The sequence below is a fragment of the Leopardus geoffroyi genome, chromosome A3 (genome assembly GCF_018350155.1).
Source record: "Leopardus geoffroyi isolate Oge1 chromosome A3, O.geoffroyi_Oge1_pat1.0, whole genome shotgun sequence".
Classification (NCBI taxonomy): Eukaryota; Metazoa; Chordata; class Mammalia; order Carnivora; family Felidae; genus Leopardus; species Leopardus geoffroyi.
In genome coordinates this window covers 89249312-89264738 of record NC_059336.1, presented here as the reverse complement: position 1 = coordinate 89264738, position 15427 = coordinate 89249312, and the positions used below count along the sequence as shown (strand labels likewise).

The window sequence follows — 15427 nt, the reverse complement described above, 5'->3', positions numbered from 1 at the left end:
TTTCTTCTTATTGCTGAATAATATTCCATTGTATAGATATACCACATTTTTAAAAAAAAATTTTTTTTTTTCAACGTTTATTTATTTTTGGGACAGAGAGAGACAGAGCATGAATGGGGGAGGGACAGAGAGAGAGGGAGACACAGAATCAGAAACAGGTTCCAGGCTCTGAGCCATCAGCCCAGAGCCCGACGCGGGGCTCGAACTCACGGACCACAAGATCATGACCTGGCTGAAGTTGGACGCTTAACCGACTGCGCCACCCAGGCGCCCCTAGACATACCACATTTTATTTATTCATTCATCAGTTGATGAACATTTGGATTGTTTCTACTTTTTGGCTTTTATGAATAATACTGCTATGAATTTTTGTTTCAAGTTTTTGTGTGGGCATATGTTTTCATTTCTCTTGGCTGTATACCTAGGAATGGCATTGCTGGATCCTGTGGTAACTCTATGTTTAACCATTTGAGGAACTGTCAGACTGTTTTCCAAATCAGTTATGCCATTTTGCCTTCCACTAGCAGCATATGAAGATTTCAATTTCTGCAAATTTAGTATGTTGGTATTTATTATTGTCTGTCTTTTTGATTATGGCCATCTTGGTGAGTGACATAATATCTCATTGTTACCCTTTGTTTTTGAAAAATTTTTTTGAAGGGCATAGAATTCTAGGTGTAAAGACTCATTAGTTAAGATGGCATTTCTTTGTCTTCTTGTTTATGTGGTTTCTGAAGGAAAGGTATGTGAGCAGTCTTATCTTTGTCACTCTGTACTTAATGTGTCTTTCCTTAAGCTGTTTTAAAACTTTTACCTGTGTCATTTTTTCTTAGCAATTTGATTTTGATTCACTTTGGTGTCCATATGTGTCTATGCATGCATTTATGTGAATTTATCCTCCTTGTGGTTTGTCTAGCTTTTTGGATTGTAGGTTTATAATTTTCTTAAAATCTGGAAAATGTTCAGATACTGTTTTTCCAAACATTTTTTTCTGTCCTTTTCCCATCCTCATTCTAGGACTTCAGTTACATCTATGTTAGACAACTTTGAATAATCCCGTAGATGACTTGAAGATCTATCTTTTCCCCAGTCTTTTTTCTCTCTTTGCCTCATATGCAACAGATTTTATCGCTGTGTTCAAGTGCACTGATCTCTCTCTTTTGTATTGTCTAATCTTCTTTTAATCCTATCCAGTGATATTTTCATTTCAGATAATATGTGTTTCATCTTTAGGAGTTCCATTGTTTTTTTTTTTTTTTTATGTTTAATTTCTCATTTTTGTGTCTTTCATTAATTACATGTATATGGCTCTGATATCTCTTTTCATGTACTTCTTTGCTAGTTCTGTCACTTCTGGCATTTTGGATCTCTTTCTGCAGACTGATTTTGTTTTTCCTAGTTGTAGATCAATTTGTTGGTTCTTACCATATCTAATAATTTTTGATTGGATGACGAACATTATATTATGTTGCTGAGTGTCTGGAGTTTTGAGAGCTTTTTTTTCCCTTAGAGAGTGTTGCTCTTTGTTTTGGCAAACAGTTGAGTTGTTTGCAGATCTATTCGATCTCCTCAAACCCATTTTTAAAGTTTATTTTTTTATTTTTGAGAGAGAAAGAGAAAGAGTGCGTGAGCGTGCACATGGACAGGAGAGGAGCAGGGAGAGAGGGAGGGAGAGAATCCCAAGCAGACTCTGCGCCAGGAGTGTGGAACCTGATGCGGGGCTTGAACCCATGAACTGTGAGATCATGACCTGAGAGGAGACCAAGAGTCTGATGCATAAGCCACTGAGCCACCCAGGCATGCCCCCTCTGCCCCCTCTTTTTAATCTTTGGAGCTGCGCCTTCGTTTCAGGGGTAGTTCAGAGTAGTATTCATGTACTCTGAATAACTCAGGAATTTCTAGGGATTCTACACCAAGGTTCCTCTGCATTGTCTGAGCTCCTTGAAGTGTTTATCATACATCTTCCTGGTGTCTTTCTGTCTCTCCCTCCCTCCTCTCTTTCCCTTCCCTGCCTACCTTTCCTTCCTTCCCTTGTTTTTGCCTGTCTGTGTGGAATCCCACTTTTTCTATGACTGACTTAGTACTCGGCAAAGACTTAAGGGAACCCCTGTGTTGATTCTGCAGATTCTGCAGTCTTTTTTTCTGCATTGCTCCCTCTCCCTCTTTTTGTTTGGATTTCTGCTGTACAACCTCAAGTTGTGTCAGCTTTTCTGAACTTCTGTCTCTGACTCTAACTCTGCTAAGCTGCTGGGCTCTGTTTAGGTTTTCTTTGTGTCCATGATGTAGAAATCACATTCAGGTAGATAATCTGCATAATTATTAAACGTACCTTTTTTGTCTCTCTTTTATCAGATGCCACTGAATGTCCACTATCTGAAAACAGATTTTATATGTTAGCCAGTATTCTGCTTTTTAAGATTGGGAGTTCGTGACCGTTCCTTGTTACTCCTTCATGGCTGGAAGCCTAGTTGTTGTTTTTGTTTTTGTTTTTGTTTTTGTTTTAAGCTGTAAATACTGATAATACTTCTAGGTTTTATGCTTCCTAAGGAAAGATATCTGACCATCTTTCTACTTGTTAATACGTTGAAAGGATTAAATATTTGTTAATGGTGCTTTTTGATTAGGAAAGGCACTAATATTTCCTGTGGTGAGAGCTTTCATTTCATATTCTTATCATACTCTGAATTTATAAAAATTTCTCATGGATAGTTGTGATCTGCTTTAAAAGATCACTTATTAGAATTTTAAAAATCATTATTGTGAAAGAGTTCTGTACCATGGCAAGAAAGGACCAAAATTTAATTTGCCTAGAATTAACATTCCTCTTCTCACAATAGCATTCAACTATGTCTAAATTATTCTGACCTTAGTTATCCAATTTACCGGATTATTTAAATGTCTTTCCCTTCCTTCTTCTTTTATATTCCCTGCTTCTGTTTCATTTACTTTCTTTCTGCTCACATTTCTATTAGGGAGCCTAATGAGGGGGAGACAGGGAAAACTAGCACACATGCAAGTGAAACTTAGGAATTTGACTTTTGATTCCTTTTTAATAATGTTTAGAGGTTGTCAGAAGTAATGTCAAAATCTGGTTTTAGATTTCCATGGCAGCTGGAAATAGAAATTTTTTCTTTTGGTGTCTGCTATACAGGTGTTTAATTGGCTATCATTCTTTAACCTGTCACAGATATTGAAATGCACTAGAAATTTGAATAATCTTATTGGACTGTTATATTTGGAGCATGAATATGCTAGGGAAAGGACGATGGGGAAATAAGGTGACATTCTTTGTTGCCAGGAATCACTGGGTTTTGTACTAATTAGCCTTGAAAAACGTGGAGTTATTTGACAGACCAGATGTTTTCAGCACGCAGCCATGTGTCTCATCAGTGAATGTGCCTGTGTCCGCAGGCAACACTGTTAGGTTTTTCTCATTCTATAAACAATGTTCCAAAATATAACTAAACCCAAAAGTGTGTTTATCTTTTTGGCTTAATTTCTGGCTTTCTATCCTTTCTAAGGTTTCTCTCTAGAGGAATTGCATTTTATTGCACATAGCTCTTCATACCTAATTGTAGTATAAACACCATTCTGTTTACGCTAAACCATGTGAATTTTACTGTTTTTGAGTCTGTAAAATTGTAATAAATAAAAGCAACCATTTCACATTAACTCTATTTGTACTTTTATTTCTAAATGTAGGGGAAATAAATCTTTCTACCCTCTATTTATTTGTACTAAGATTTTGATTTTTGGAACATATGAGGGAAAAACAATAAAAAAATCAGTAAAACCAGTCTCTAGTCCTTAGTGTTTATGGTACTAAGTACATTGGAGTGAGATGAACTTAAGTATCTACCATGAAATTCATTCTTAAAATCTGAAACAGAGCTATCAGTTCTTTTATTTATAAGATCAGAACTGAGTTCTTCCTATACTAAATATATCATGGGAAGTATGGAAATTAAGAAATGAAAAACATGAGGAAAATTGTCACCCATAATGTTGCTATCCAAAGGAAAAAAAATCACGGCTTAACGTTTTCGTGTATATCTTTATAGACATTTTCTGTGTACTTATGTATGTGTGTATGCATGTAGTTAGTGATACATAGCTCATACATGCACATATATTCATAATTATACATGTATACATATTTATAATTTTGTAAGCATTATGATTATACCTGTAAGTTTTATTTTTGACATAACTTTTACTCAACAATACTGTAAACATTTTGCTTTTAGTCTTTGACTACATTGATATATCATGATGTGTTTAACCAACTCATTGTTATTAGACACCTAGATTAGCTTTTTATTGGCTAATATAAATGGCTACAATTCAAGAGGCTTATATATTTTTGTAAACCTAATATTTCTTTTTGGAAATACAACTGGTTAGAATGCTTGTCATGGTAAAATTCTTCCCTGAAAACTTGTATCATTAATACAAATTTGTTTACCAGCAGGTAGTAAATTCTCATTTATTGAAACCTCTGATAATAATACCCATATCTTTTGAGAAATCTTTGGGAGTTTGAATGACAAAACTGTTTTTGATTTGTATTTTTTTACGTATCTGTTCAATTCTACACCCCCCGCCAACATATTGGCCTTTTCAATGTTTGTGAGTTTTCTTTGCTCATTGCTTTTTGTTCATTGCTTTTAAAAAAAACCTTAAGTTTTTCTGTTGTCAATAATCTTTACCAAGTTTTTGTTTCTTCGTTATTCTTATTTTTTTTAATGTATGACTTATTTTGATTTTACTTTGTCAACCTTATTAATTTTAGTTTTATTTTTTCTCTTATGCTTATGGAAGCTTTCCTACCTATCAGATAAATATTACTTTCTTTACTATTGCATTACCAGCAATATTTACTTCTACCTAACCAGCAATATTTCTTTTCTTAAAATCTATTGTATCTGATATAAATATAGCCACTTCAGCACTTTTCTGATTACTTTTCCCATGGTATATTTTATTCCATCTTTTACTTTAATAACCTACTTTTATCTCTAAATCTAAACTGTGTTTCTTGTAGAGGACATATAGTTGGATCATTCTTTTTAAATCCTGTCTGACAATTTGCCTTTTTTTTTTTTAAGTTTATTTATTTATTACTTAAGAGAGACAGAGATAGCATGAGTTGGGAAGGGGCAGAGAGAGAGAGGGAGAGAGAGGGAATCCCAAGCAAGCTCCACTCTGCCAGCACGGAGAGCTCCGACACGGAGCTCAAATCCATGAAATCCCAAGATCATGACCTGAGCTGAAACTGAGTTGGATGCTCAGCTGACTGAGCCACGCAGGCGCCTCCTGTCTGACAATGTACCTTTTGACTGAAGTGTTTATTAGTCCATTTAGATTTATTTTTTTTTAATTTTTTTTTAAGTTTATTTATTTTTGAGACAGAGAGAGACAGAGCATGAATGGGGGAGGGGCAGAGAGAGAGGGAGACACAGAATCGGAAACAGGCTCCAGGCTCTGAGCCATCAGCCCAGAGCCTGACGCGGGGCTTGAACTCACAGACCGCGAGATGGTGACCTGAGCTGAAGTCGGACGCTTAACCGACTGCACCACCCAGGCGCCCCTAGTCCATTTAGATTTAATGTAGTTATTGATGCCGTTGAGTTTTACTTTTTGTTTTCAGTTTTTCATGTCTTTTTGTGCTTACCCTTTTCTCTCTTTTTCTTGTATGAAATATTTTATAGTATATTATTTTAATTCCTCTGTTGATTTTTTAATGATACATTTTTTGCGTTATTTTCTTAGAGGTTGCTCTGTGGATTATAATCTGTATCTTAATGTATCATAGCCTACTTTGACTTTAGGTCAATGCTGATGTAGTTTTGGTAGAATATATAGTAGTGGTTTTGCTTCAACTTAGCTCCATTTCTTTCCTCCTTTTTTGTGCTATTATTGTCATATATATATTATGTCTCTATATTTTATAAACCCAATGATACAGTATTATAATCATTGCTTTTAAATTTTTTCTCTTAATGAAATTAAAATGAGAAAAGAAAAAATATATTATTTAGTCTTTTGTATTTCACATATATTTACTATTTCCTATGCTCTTCATTTATTTCTGTGAATTAAAGTTAATTTCTGTTGTCATTTCTTTTCTGGCTTCCGTTAGTATTTTTTGTAAGGCAGATCAAGGAATTCTCTGTCTTTATTTTGGAATGTATTTCATTTTTATTGTTAAAAGATAGTCATCAACTAAGGATTAGTCCAAGGTTTTCACTCAAACAAACTTGAGCCAATAAGGTTTTCACCCTTTGTCAGTGGATTTGTGTGTAAGCAACAGAATACATCAAAACTTCAGGCAGTTTTCAAATCAGCCTGAGCTTTTAGTTTCTGCCAGGCTTTCTACATGTGTGCCTGCTGCCTCCTTGTCAGCCAGGGTTGTGTGGAGTGCTTAGGCTCTTTTGGGTGTCTTTCTGCATGTGTGCACAGCCTCAATCAGCTAGGATATACTAAGAGCTATCAGGCCCTTTCATGGGTCTCTTATTTACATACTTCCGTTAAATTTCTGGTTAGTCCTCCAATCTGCCCTTTATCCCAACCCAGACCAACTTCAGGCCAGGAGAGCTGGACCCATCCATCCTTCCTTCCTCCCTGCCTCCCTCCCTCCCTCCCTCCCTCCCTCCCTCCCTCCCTCCATCCTGTCCTTCCTTCCTTCCTTCCTTCCTTCCTTCCTTCCTTCCTTCTTTCCTTCCTTACATTTATCCATCCATCCATCTGGAGTTTGCTACTTTTCCTAATAATGCCACTCCTTATAAAGGCAGGGAAGCTGCTGGTTTTCATGACAAGCCAATATAACCAATGGGAGGGAGGGGGAATGGGGAGTGGGTAGAGTTGGAGGGTTGATGGAGGAAGCCCCAGGAGAGAGCACCACAAAGTTCCATTTTTCAACAGTTTTCATGAAAAAACACTTTTCAATTTGTTCTCCTTTGGTCAATTTCCAGAGCCCTGAAAAGGTTTGATGATACTTGTTTTTTTGGGTAGAAGATTTTCTGAGTTCTTCCCTGTACCATAGTTGGAAGTTTAAACTTAGGTACTTTATTTTATAGGATGATTGTTTTGGCATTGATATGATCATCTTGTATTTTCATTTATTTTTTGTATAATTTCATTGGTAGATTTTCTAAGGTTTCTATTTTCTTGGGGTACAATCTTTTTTGATTGGAATTTATTGAGTCCTTTAGTGCATATATTAATTTTTAATAATTTGACACTTTCCCATTGATGTTTTTATTGAAACTTAATACTGTATTTGTCTTAATGTACAATCAAAACTAATTCAGGCCAGAAATTTTACCTGAGGAATATATCTGTGGCCCTAAAGAAGACTGAGTTGAGCTAAAGGTGATACAATTCCTTTTATAGGCATTATCCTGCACTGAAAACTCTGGAACATCTAGAGCATACCTATCTGCCTCAAGTAAGCCACTATCGATTCTGCAAGGTGATGGTGGACAACATCCCCAAGCTTCGAGAAGAAATTAAGGATGTTTCTATGTCTGATCTCAAAGACTTTTTGGAGAGTATCCGCAAACATTCAGACAAAATCGGAGAGACTGCCATGAAGCAAGTAGGTCTTGCGTTTATGATAGGTTGGCCAATGACTTTGCTAGTGTTCAGTTAAATACAGGTTTCTCTTTGTAAGTGTCTTAACTATTTCTTGTCATTTTAGGGAAGTCCTTCCTCTTTATGGGGACACATGATTAAAAATGTGTTTTATTTTTTTAACAGAGCAGTGAATTATTTGCTAGTTTATTGTTTCGCTCTGTGGATGTTCAGTAAATATGGATTGATTGTGATGGTTTATATTGGGACTTTGAAGAGGTCTTTCTATTTTTTGAATATTTTCCTTCACTTTGGATATGATTTGAAGCCCAAGATTTTTAAAGGGTCTCTTTCTCGGTAATGAGCTAAATTGTGCTGCAGGTATCTTTGGTTGATTACTTACTATGTAAACAAGGTATTGTGTTGTTTATAAATATTTCTGTAATTGTTATTTCTGATATCAGTGGGTATCAATGAAACAAGGCCTTTTGGGAAATGCTGTGAATTATGATCACAGAAAGAGATTTCTTTATAGCTTATAAATTAACAAACATATTAGAATTTTCAGGTTTTTTCTTTCTTTTTTTATTTTTTTATTGCAGTATCTTCATCTCCAAGTCATGAAAGCCACCAAGAAACATCTTTTCTTTTGTCATTTCTTTTTTCTTTTCTTTTCTTTCTTTTCTTTTGTCATTGTGAATAAAAGAGCAGTAATGATTTTCAGTGTTACTTGCTCTTCTGAAATTTAAATCACATGGATTTTATTGAAATATCTCAGTATACCTTATGATGTACCCTACAACGATAAACAGAAGATTCGATTGTTTATGGCAAGTGTTTGGTTCTACAAACAACTATGTTCTTGAATAAGTCATATATAGTTCTTATCATTCTGGGAGGAAAGAGGGAGCAGGTTGTATTTTTGATCTCAACAAGTCTTGGTAATTTTTCAGATGTCTGATTTTGCAAAAGAGGTTTGCCTGTCGGAAATTCCTTTCCTAAGGCAACGCTGATATTCTTTACCCCTTCTTTAAAATTTTTCAGTGCTACACTTTCTAATGTGGAAAGTTTAAAACTAGCTGATGATGATAAGACTGATGGGAATAATACATCATGTCATTTTTTTAGTGGTGAAGAAACAAAATTAATCATTGAAAATATATCTGTGTTGCTGGGTGTATTTTTTGAGTACGGGAATGAAGGTATTCTGCAAGACAAGTCTCTGTTGTGTTTGACAGATTTTTCTCTAAACTTTCAAAATATAGGAGAGTATAGTACAAAGTCTCTGTGGAAGCGTGCTTTAAAAAAATATTTTTTAATGTTTATTTATTTATTTATTTATTTTATTTATTTATTTTTCAATGTTTATTTATTTTGGGGGCAGAGAGAGACAGAGCATGAACGGGGGAGGGGCAGAGAGAGAGGGAGACACAGAATCGGAAACAGGCTCCAGGCTCTGAGCCATCAGCCCAGAGCCTGACGCGGGGCTCGAACTCCCGGACCGCGAGATCGTGACCTGGCTGAAGTCGGACGCTTAACCGACTGCGCCACCCAGGCGCCCCATTGTTTATTTATTTTTGAGACAGAGACACACAGAGTGCGAGCAGCGGAGGGGCAGAGAGAGAGGGAGACACAGAATCTGAAGCAGGCTCCGGGCTCTGAGCTGTCAGCATAGAGCCCGATGCAGGGCTCAAACTCATGAACTGTGAGATCATGACCTGAGCTGAAGTCAGACACTTAACTGACTGAGCCACCCAGGCACCCCAGAAGCATTCTTTTTTAAACTTGCCTTTTCTTTTAGCCCTCTGCTTGAGAAATTAACTTCAATTCCTTTTTGGTGAAAGACACAATGTTATTATTTCATTTAATATAGATTATCTTGTCTCACCTCTTAATTATCTAAAGAAATTAAGGCCCAGGGCAGGGAAGTGTCTTGCTAAAGTTCAGACAGCTTGTAAAGGTCAGATCCTGTAGTAGAATTTAGGTTACACTGGGGCAAAATTTGTCTACTGTGGCACACAATAGTCTGTGTAAACTATTAGCTATTTGGTATATCTGTGCCATATAAAGAAATGGTGAAGAAAACTGTTGTAGATTCAGGACTTTTAATTAATTGATGACCCTTCATACTTCCTATAAAATTTATATCAAATATAGCTCTTACTGCATGCATGGCTATCCTATGCTATGTTAGTTAAGATCTTTGAATAAAAATATCTTAACACATTTTAAAATCTGTAGTACCTAAAAAGTAAGGAAAGTAGGAAAGAGAGAAATTACCACATACTTTGTATATAGTAGTTGTTCAATAAATATTTATTTGAATTTGTGGATGTTGGAAAAGAGGGATAGGGTGTGGTTTATTTTTCATTTCTGTCAAGCCCAAAATGGTGTTTCTGACTTGTGATGGTTTTCTTCGTGTTGGTTATTTGGGGCATCTTTTCATCATGTGGCTCTGCTATTTTTAATGTGGGTTTGAAGATTGGTACAGAAGGGCCAGGGAATTTTGCACGTAGGATAATTTTTAAGGGCTAGTCATGGATCCAACATATTATTACTTCTACTCACGTTTCATTGGCCAGAACCTAATTACTTGGCTTTACCGACCTGCAAAGGAGGCTGAGAAAATATAATCTCACTCTATCATTAAGAGGAGAAAGATACGTGTTTGGTGAATAGTAGCTAGTTTCTGACACAGTCTACCCTTTGGTCATCAAATAACTCTTCAGTCTTTCTCTTGTCCATAGAATACACTTAACCCTTCCCAAGGAGGGTGTTCTAGTATCCCATCTAGTTAGTACATCCATTTCAAAGTCTAGTATATTTCAGGGATGCTCACAACTCTTCATCAGATCCGGATATGTCTCCAGATCCAGATGGGCTGCTGACCAGGAAATCAGATGACAAACTATCTACACCTGTGTTCTCTCCCACCTCCAATGAAGAGGCTAGAATAGAATAACTACAACAAAAACTTACATATAGAAAAGGGAATAATGGGAGACACGCAGTATTCCCTGCCTCTTACACAAATCATGTAATCTTTTTGGGCCATCATTGGGAAATCTTTCTCGCTTGGTAATAGTGGATCTTTTTTGCTAAGACACTCTGAGAGGAATTCCTTTGCCTGTTCTTCCTGGCTCCTAGTTGCACTCTGTTTTTTCTTTGTTTTTTTCTTTTTCAAAAATAAGCAAGTGCTGTGGAATATACCTTTCTTAGACTATCTCTCTGTCTCATTCTCTCTTCTCTCTCTATTTCTAGATATATCCACATTAATATCTGTAAGTGTGTATATATTTATGCATATACCACCTATATAGTTATAGGTATAAGTGTGTGTGTGTGTGTGTGTGTGTGTGTGTGTGTGTGTGTGTGTGTGTGTTTGTTTATCTTTGACTGCCTGCTTTCTGCGTCTTCAGGTGTAGGGGCCCAAAGGGTTGTTTTAAGGCTCTAAACAGTCAAAAGTTTATTTAGTCCAGATTTGTGGGCATTATAGTTACCTCAGAACTTAGTAAGCCTCTGATCTGTTTCTTTCCTATAGGTTCTCTGTGGACACCAGACCCGGTGCTCTTTTCTAACTATAATTTTGAGGAATGATTTTTTTCTTCGCCCCTATTGGGAAGGTAGTGGAGTTGGGGGAGCATAGGCTTTGCCTTATGCCTTTCTTGCTTTAATGTCCCTACTTTGAGGCTATATGAAATAATGAGTAAGAGAACCATACCTGAATCTGATTTTGCTTTGGAATTGGGTCACTTTGTTCAACTAGAAGTATTCTTTGGATGTTATTACTCAGCCCTTTACCATTCTTTTTCTGTTGGGACTCTATATGTGTTCAGCTTTCTAACTCTCTGAGGCCCAAGTGTCTGGACTTCTTCTGTTTCCTATAATTTTATTTGCAAACCAGCAGACTCTTTTTGTGCTCATCTCTTTTATGTAATACCTTGCTAAAAGCAAAAAGTAAATGCCGATGTATGTTATAACTCTGACTCTCCGTTGACTTATCAGGCTGCAGGCCTAACAGGCATGTGGTGTGCCTTCTCATTTATTTTAGGTTCCAGTTTTACTGGTTGTTTTGCCACAGTATTACAGGCTTCTCCAGGCTTTCAACTTGTTAAAGAGATATTTTTGCTGCCTGTTGCCTGACCTCTAAATCAATGCCATTTATTTTAGTTTTGTTGTTGTTGTCGTTGTTAAGGCAAAACCATTCTTTCAATACTAGTTTCTGTTTTCCTTAAAAAATTCTGCTTGTTGTAATAGCTAAGCTCTAAAATCTCACCGTAGAAGTTTCATTTTTTGCTCACTGGAATCTGAAGTGGATCCTCCTTGTAGCATAGCTCTTCTTCAGGTGACCATCAAGGGATCCAGGACTTTTCTTAACTGTGGCTCTCTCACTTCAACACATGTCTTCTAACATTGTTTCAGAAGGGAAAAGAGTAAATAAGGCCTGGGGGATTTTTATGGACCAGGCTTATAAGTGATACAAATCACGTTGCCAATATTACATTGGCTATAGCTTGCACGCTGCATGTGAGGCTTGGAAATCTAGTCTATCTGTCTGACCAGGCGGAACAAGAAATAGGTTTGGTGAATAGCTAGCTAGCCTCTGATACAATCTGCTACCATATAGGTTTGAAAAAAAAAACGTATCTTCCATTCTCTTGCCTTTTTTCTTTGCTATTTCATCTCTTTGACATTCCCCCCTGCCCTGCATATGTTTGCCTTCTGATTTACTAATTCAGTTTTTAGTAAATTCATTTTCATCATTGTCAATGATGCTATTTAGAACTTTGTCGTCATTATTATTTTCAGTTTAGCAACCACAGGTTTGGCTGTAGAAATTTGTTCTTTTCCTTTAAAATTTTTTTTTCTAAGTAGGTTTCTTTGGAACCATATGACAAAATAGGTTTGAAAGTCTTACTTAATACTGGTTACTGGTTTGAGCTCTTCTAGAAATTAGGTAGATGATTGTGCTTTTTCATGGTCGACATCTCCCTTTGCCTTCTACCCACCATATCCTGAGTTGCTGCATTGATCTATGGGTGGACTCTGTCCTTGGTACTGTGAAATGATGGAGGCAGCTGGTAGATTGGTTTCTTTTCGGGATATACCAGCAAAAGCAAAGTACCTGAAGGCTCCACCCTGATTAAACTTTAATGACCAAATTAGGCTCGAAACTTTTATCTGTTATTATAATAATCTCAAACTGTTGTCTAATTTTATCAAAAGATACGTTGCAAAAAATACTTTTTGAGGCTGATCTGAAGGGTATGTGGTTTATCCATTCCTCTGTATTCAAAGTATTATATTGCCTCTAGATAAAGCTTTATCATTAGGAAGCTTTTTGCTTTGATTGCATGTGGTAGGCAGAATTCCAAGATGGCCCCTAGATTCCTGCTCCCTTGGTACATGCGTCCTGTAAAATCCTCCTCCTTGATTATGTGGCCTGATCTAACCAGGCAAACTCCTTTAAAAGAGGGAGTGGAGATCAGATATAGAAGTTAGAGAGATTTAAAGCTGCAGCAGATGTGCTACTGTTGGTCTTGAAGAAGTAAATTGCTGTGTTTTGGAGGGGCCAGGTGGCATGGAACTGTAGGCAGCTTGAGGTGCTGAGAGCTGTTGCCAACAGCTGGCAAGGAAATGGGGTCCAGAATCCTACAGCCACACGGAACTGAATTCTGCCTATAATATAAATGAGTTTAGAAGAGGACCCTGAGTTCCAGATGAGACCATAGCTCTGACTGATGCCATGATTTCGGCCTGGTGAGATCCTGAGCAGAAGACCCAGCAAATGCTGAACTTCTAACCCATGGAGACTGAGATAACTGTGTGGTTTTAAGCTGCTAAGTTTATAGGAATTTATTACAGGAGTCGAAAATTAATGTACTCCATTATTTTGGTCTTGAGTAGAATTACTTTTTTACTAACCTGTACATTTTAATTTTGCTTTGGAGCTAGGAAAGAGTGGTATAATCTAGTTTAAAATGGTGTCTAGCTAAAAGTTTCTGAGTTTTTCATCTGTCTTCCCACGTACCTAAAAAGCTGCAGAAAAGTAAGAAAATGTGAAAGTATGAAAATTAGAAGTTCAACCATTTAGTAGAATCTGAGGAGGAATTTAAAAATTGTCCATTCTGCTATTTATTACCTTGTTGAATTTTAAGTTAAGTAATCATGTTTTTATTTTCAAAAAATCTTCAATATTCATTCATTTCCTATATATATACATATATGTATATATATATTTAACATAGTATTGGATTGATAACATTTAGTGGACCCACCTGTGGCTTCTGCCATGGGAAATAGAGCCATCTGTAAAGTATGTAGAAAAACCCTACCTTTTATCCTGTCTTATTTTTTAAGTTGATTTTCTTCCTGTATGCTTCCAAAATACTATACATATCTTATTTTAGAACTTCATTTTGGCTTGAAGTGATTTTATAAAAAATGTCTAAAGACTTCTTTTTTGTTAATTGTCTGCTGTCTTCTAGTTTGCCTCTTGAAATTGATTTCTGTAATTCACTCGTTATGGAACTGATTTGTACAGGAGGGAAGTTCTGTATTTCTTATTTTGATTAGTTTGCCTTAGGCCTTGTGAGGCGAAGTAACATTTGTAATATAAACATTCTTGGCTAGGTTGATTTGTATGTGAAGCTGTTTAACAAAGGGAGGGATTTATTTACTTTTAAAATTCTAACTTGGCTTTGCCAAATTATATGGGTTGTATAACTGCTGCTTAGAAGAGGAACTGGTTGCCCATAAAAGAAATTGAAGGCTTCTAAGCAGTCTTCCTTTAGTAACTGGTTTTAAAGAAACTGCTCCTTGGGTGAGGTTAGTTGTCTCCATGGTTCTTTCAACCCTTGACTTTCTTTGGTTAAGTCTCGACTAGAGCAAAATGTGCTCTTTTATTTATTGTGTAGAACATCCTTTGACTTAGATCTGGCTCCATACTATGAACTGAGCTAACACAGGCCATGTGATGACTGCCAAGGAAAAGCAGTAGTGCCCTTGAAACCTCTTTTGTGCTGGATTCTATGCAAAACTCCAACAGCATGTGACTTTTAGAGTCAGAGAATCTGGTGCTCAGTTGGTCTGGTATTCTTGGATTCACTTTATATTCTCTTTTCTTCTTGATTTCAGTATTTATATATTTGTACTGGTTTTTACTCCTTGGTCTTTAATGGTGTGGATGGCCTGGGTGTGGGGTAGGGGAATATGAGAGCTGTTTTATAGGGATTATTGAAATAAGCAGCATCAGAATGGCTTAGAGTATGGTAGATAGTATGATAGCAGGGATTGAGTTTACTATTAGGTAATATGATAGTTAACGGAATAGACTTTGGAGTTTGGGTTAGACTCCTAGATTTGCCATTTGGTAGCTATATTACAATGAGTGGGTTGCTAAGCATCCTTGTCAGTCTGCACAATTCTATAAAGTTGGAATTTTTAATTCTCTTTTAAAGATGTGAAAAATTTTGGGAAATCAGGTATCGTAGCTCAGTCCCAGGGATATAATAAATGCTAAATTAAAAAAAAAAAAGAGAACTATTCTAGGTGAATAGTGACTACGAATAGACTCTTAACAGTGTGGAGGTGAAGATAATTAGAGGTTAAACTTGTGTTGAAATACTTTTTTTTCCTTCCTAAAATTAAATTTCCAGTGGCAGTTTTCGGCCTTGAATTAGATCTCGTTTTTAGACAGCTTTTTTCTCCTTGCCTTAAAAAAAATTATTTGTTATATATACTTCTGAAACATTTTGAACCTGATTTCAGTTAAAAATCATGTATATATTAGACGACTATGAAGTATAGAAGATCAATATCCTTGTACTGGTGTTGAGTTGGGATGAGAGAG

General features: G+C 36.3%; 1 protein-coding gene across 7 annotated transcripts in view; it reads left to right on the top strand.

Moving 5' to 3' along the window:
* Nucleotides 1-15427, top strand: part of EXOC6B (exocyst complex component 6B) — a 616021-nt gene that overhangs the window by 108214 nt on the left and 492380 nt on the right. For all 7 annotated transcript variants that reach the window (XM_045446460.1, XM_045446458.1, XM_045446457.1 and 4 more), the window contains one exon: nucleotides 7396-7600. In XM_045446460.1, the coding sequence (XP_045302416.1) occupies nucleotides 7396-7600 (205 nt within the window). The remainder of the gene's footprint in view (nucleotides 1-7395; nucleotides 7601-15427) is intronic.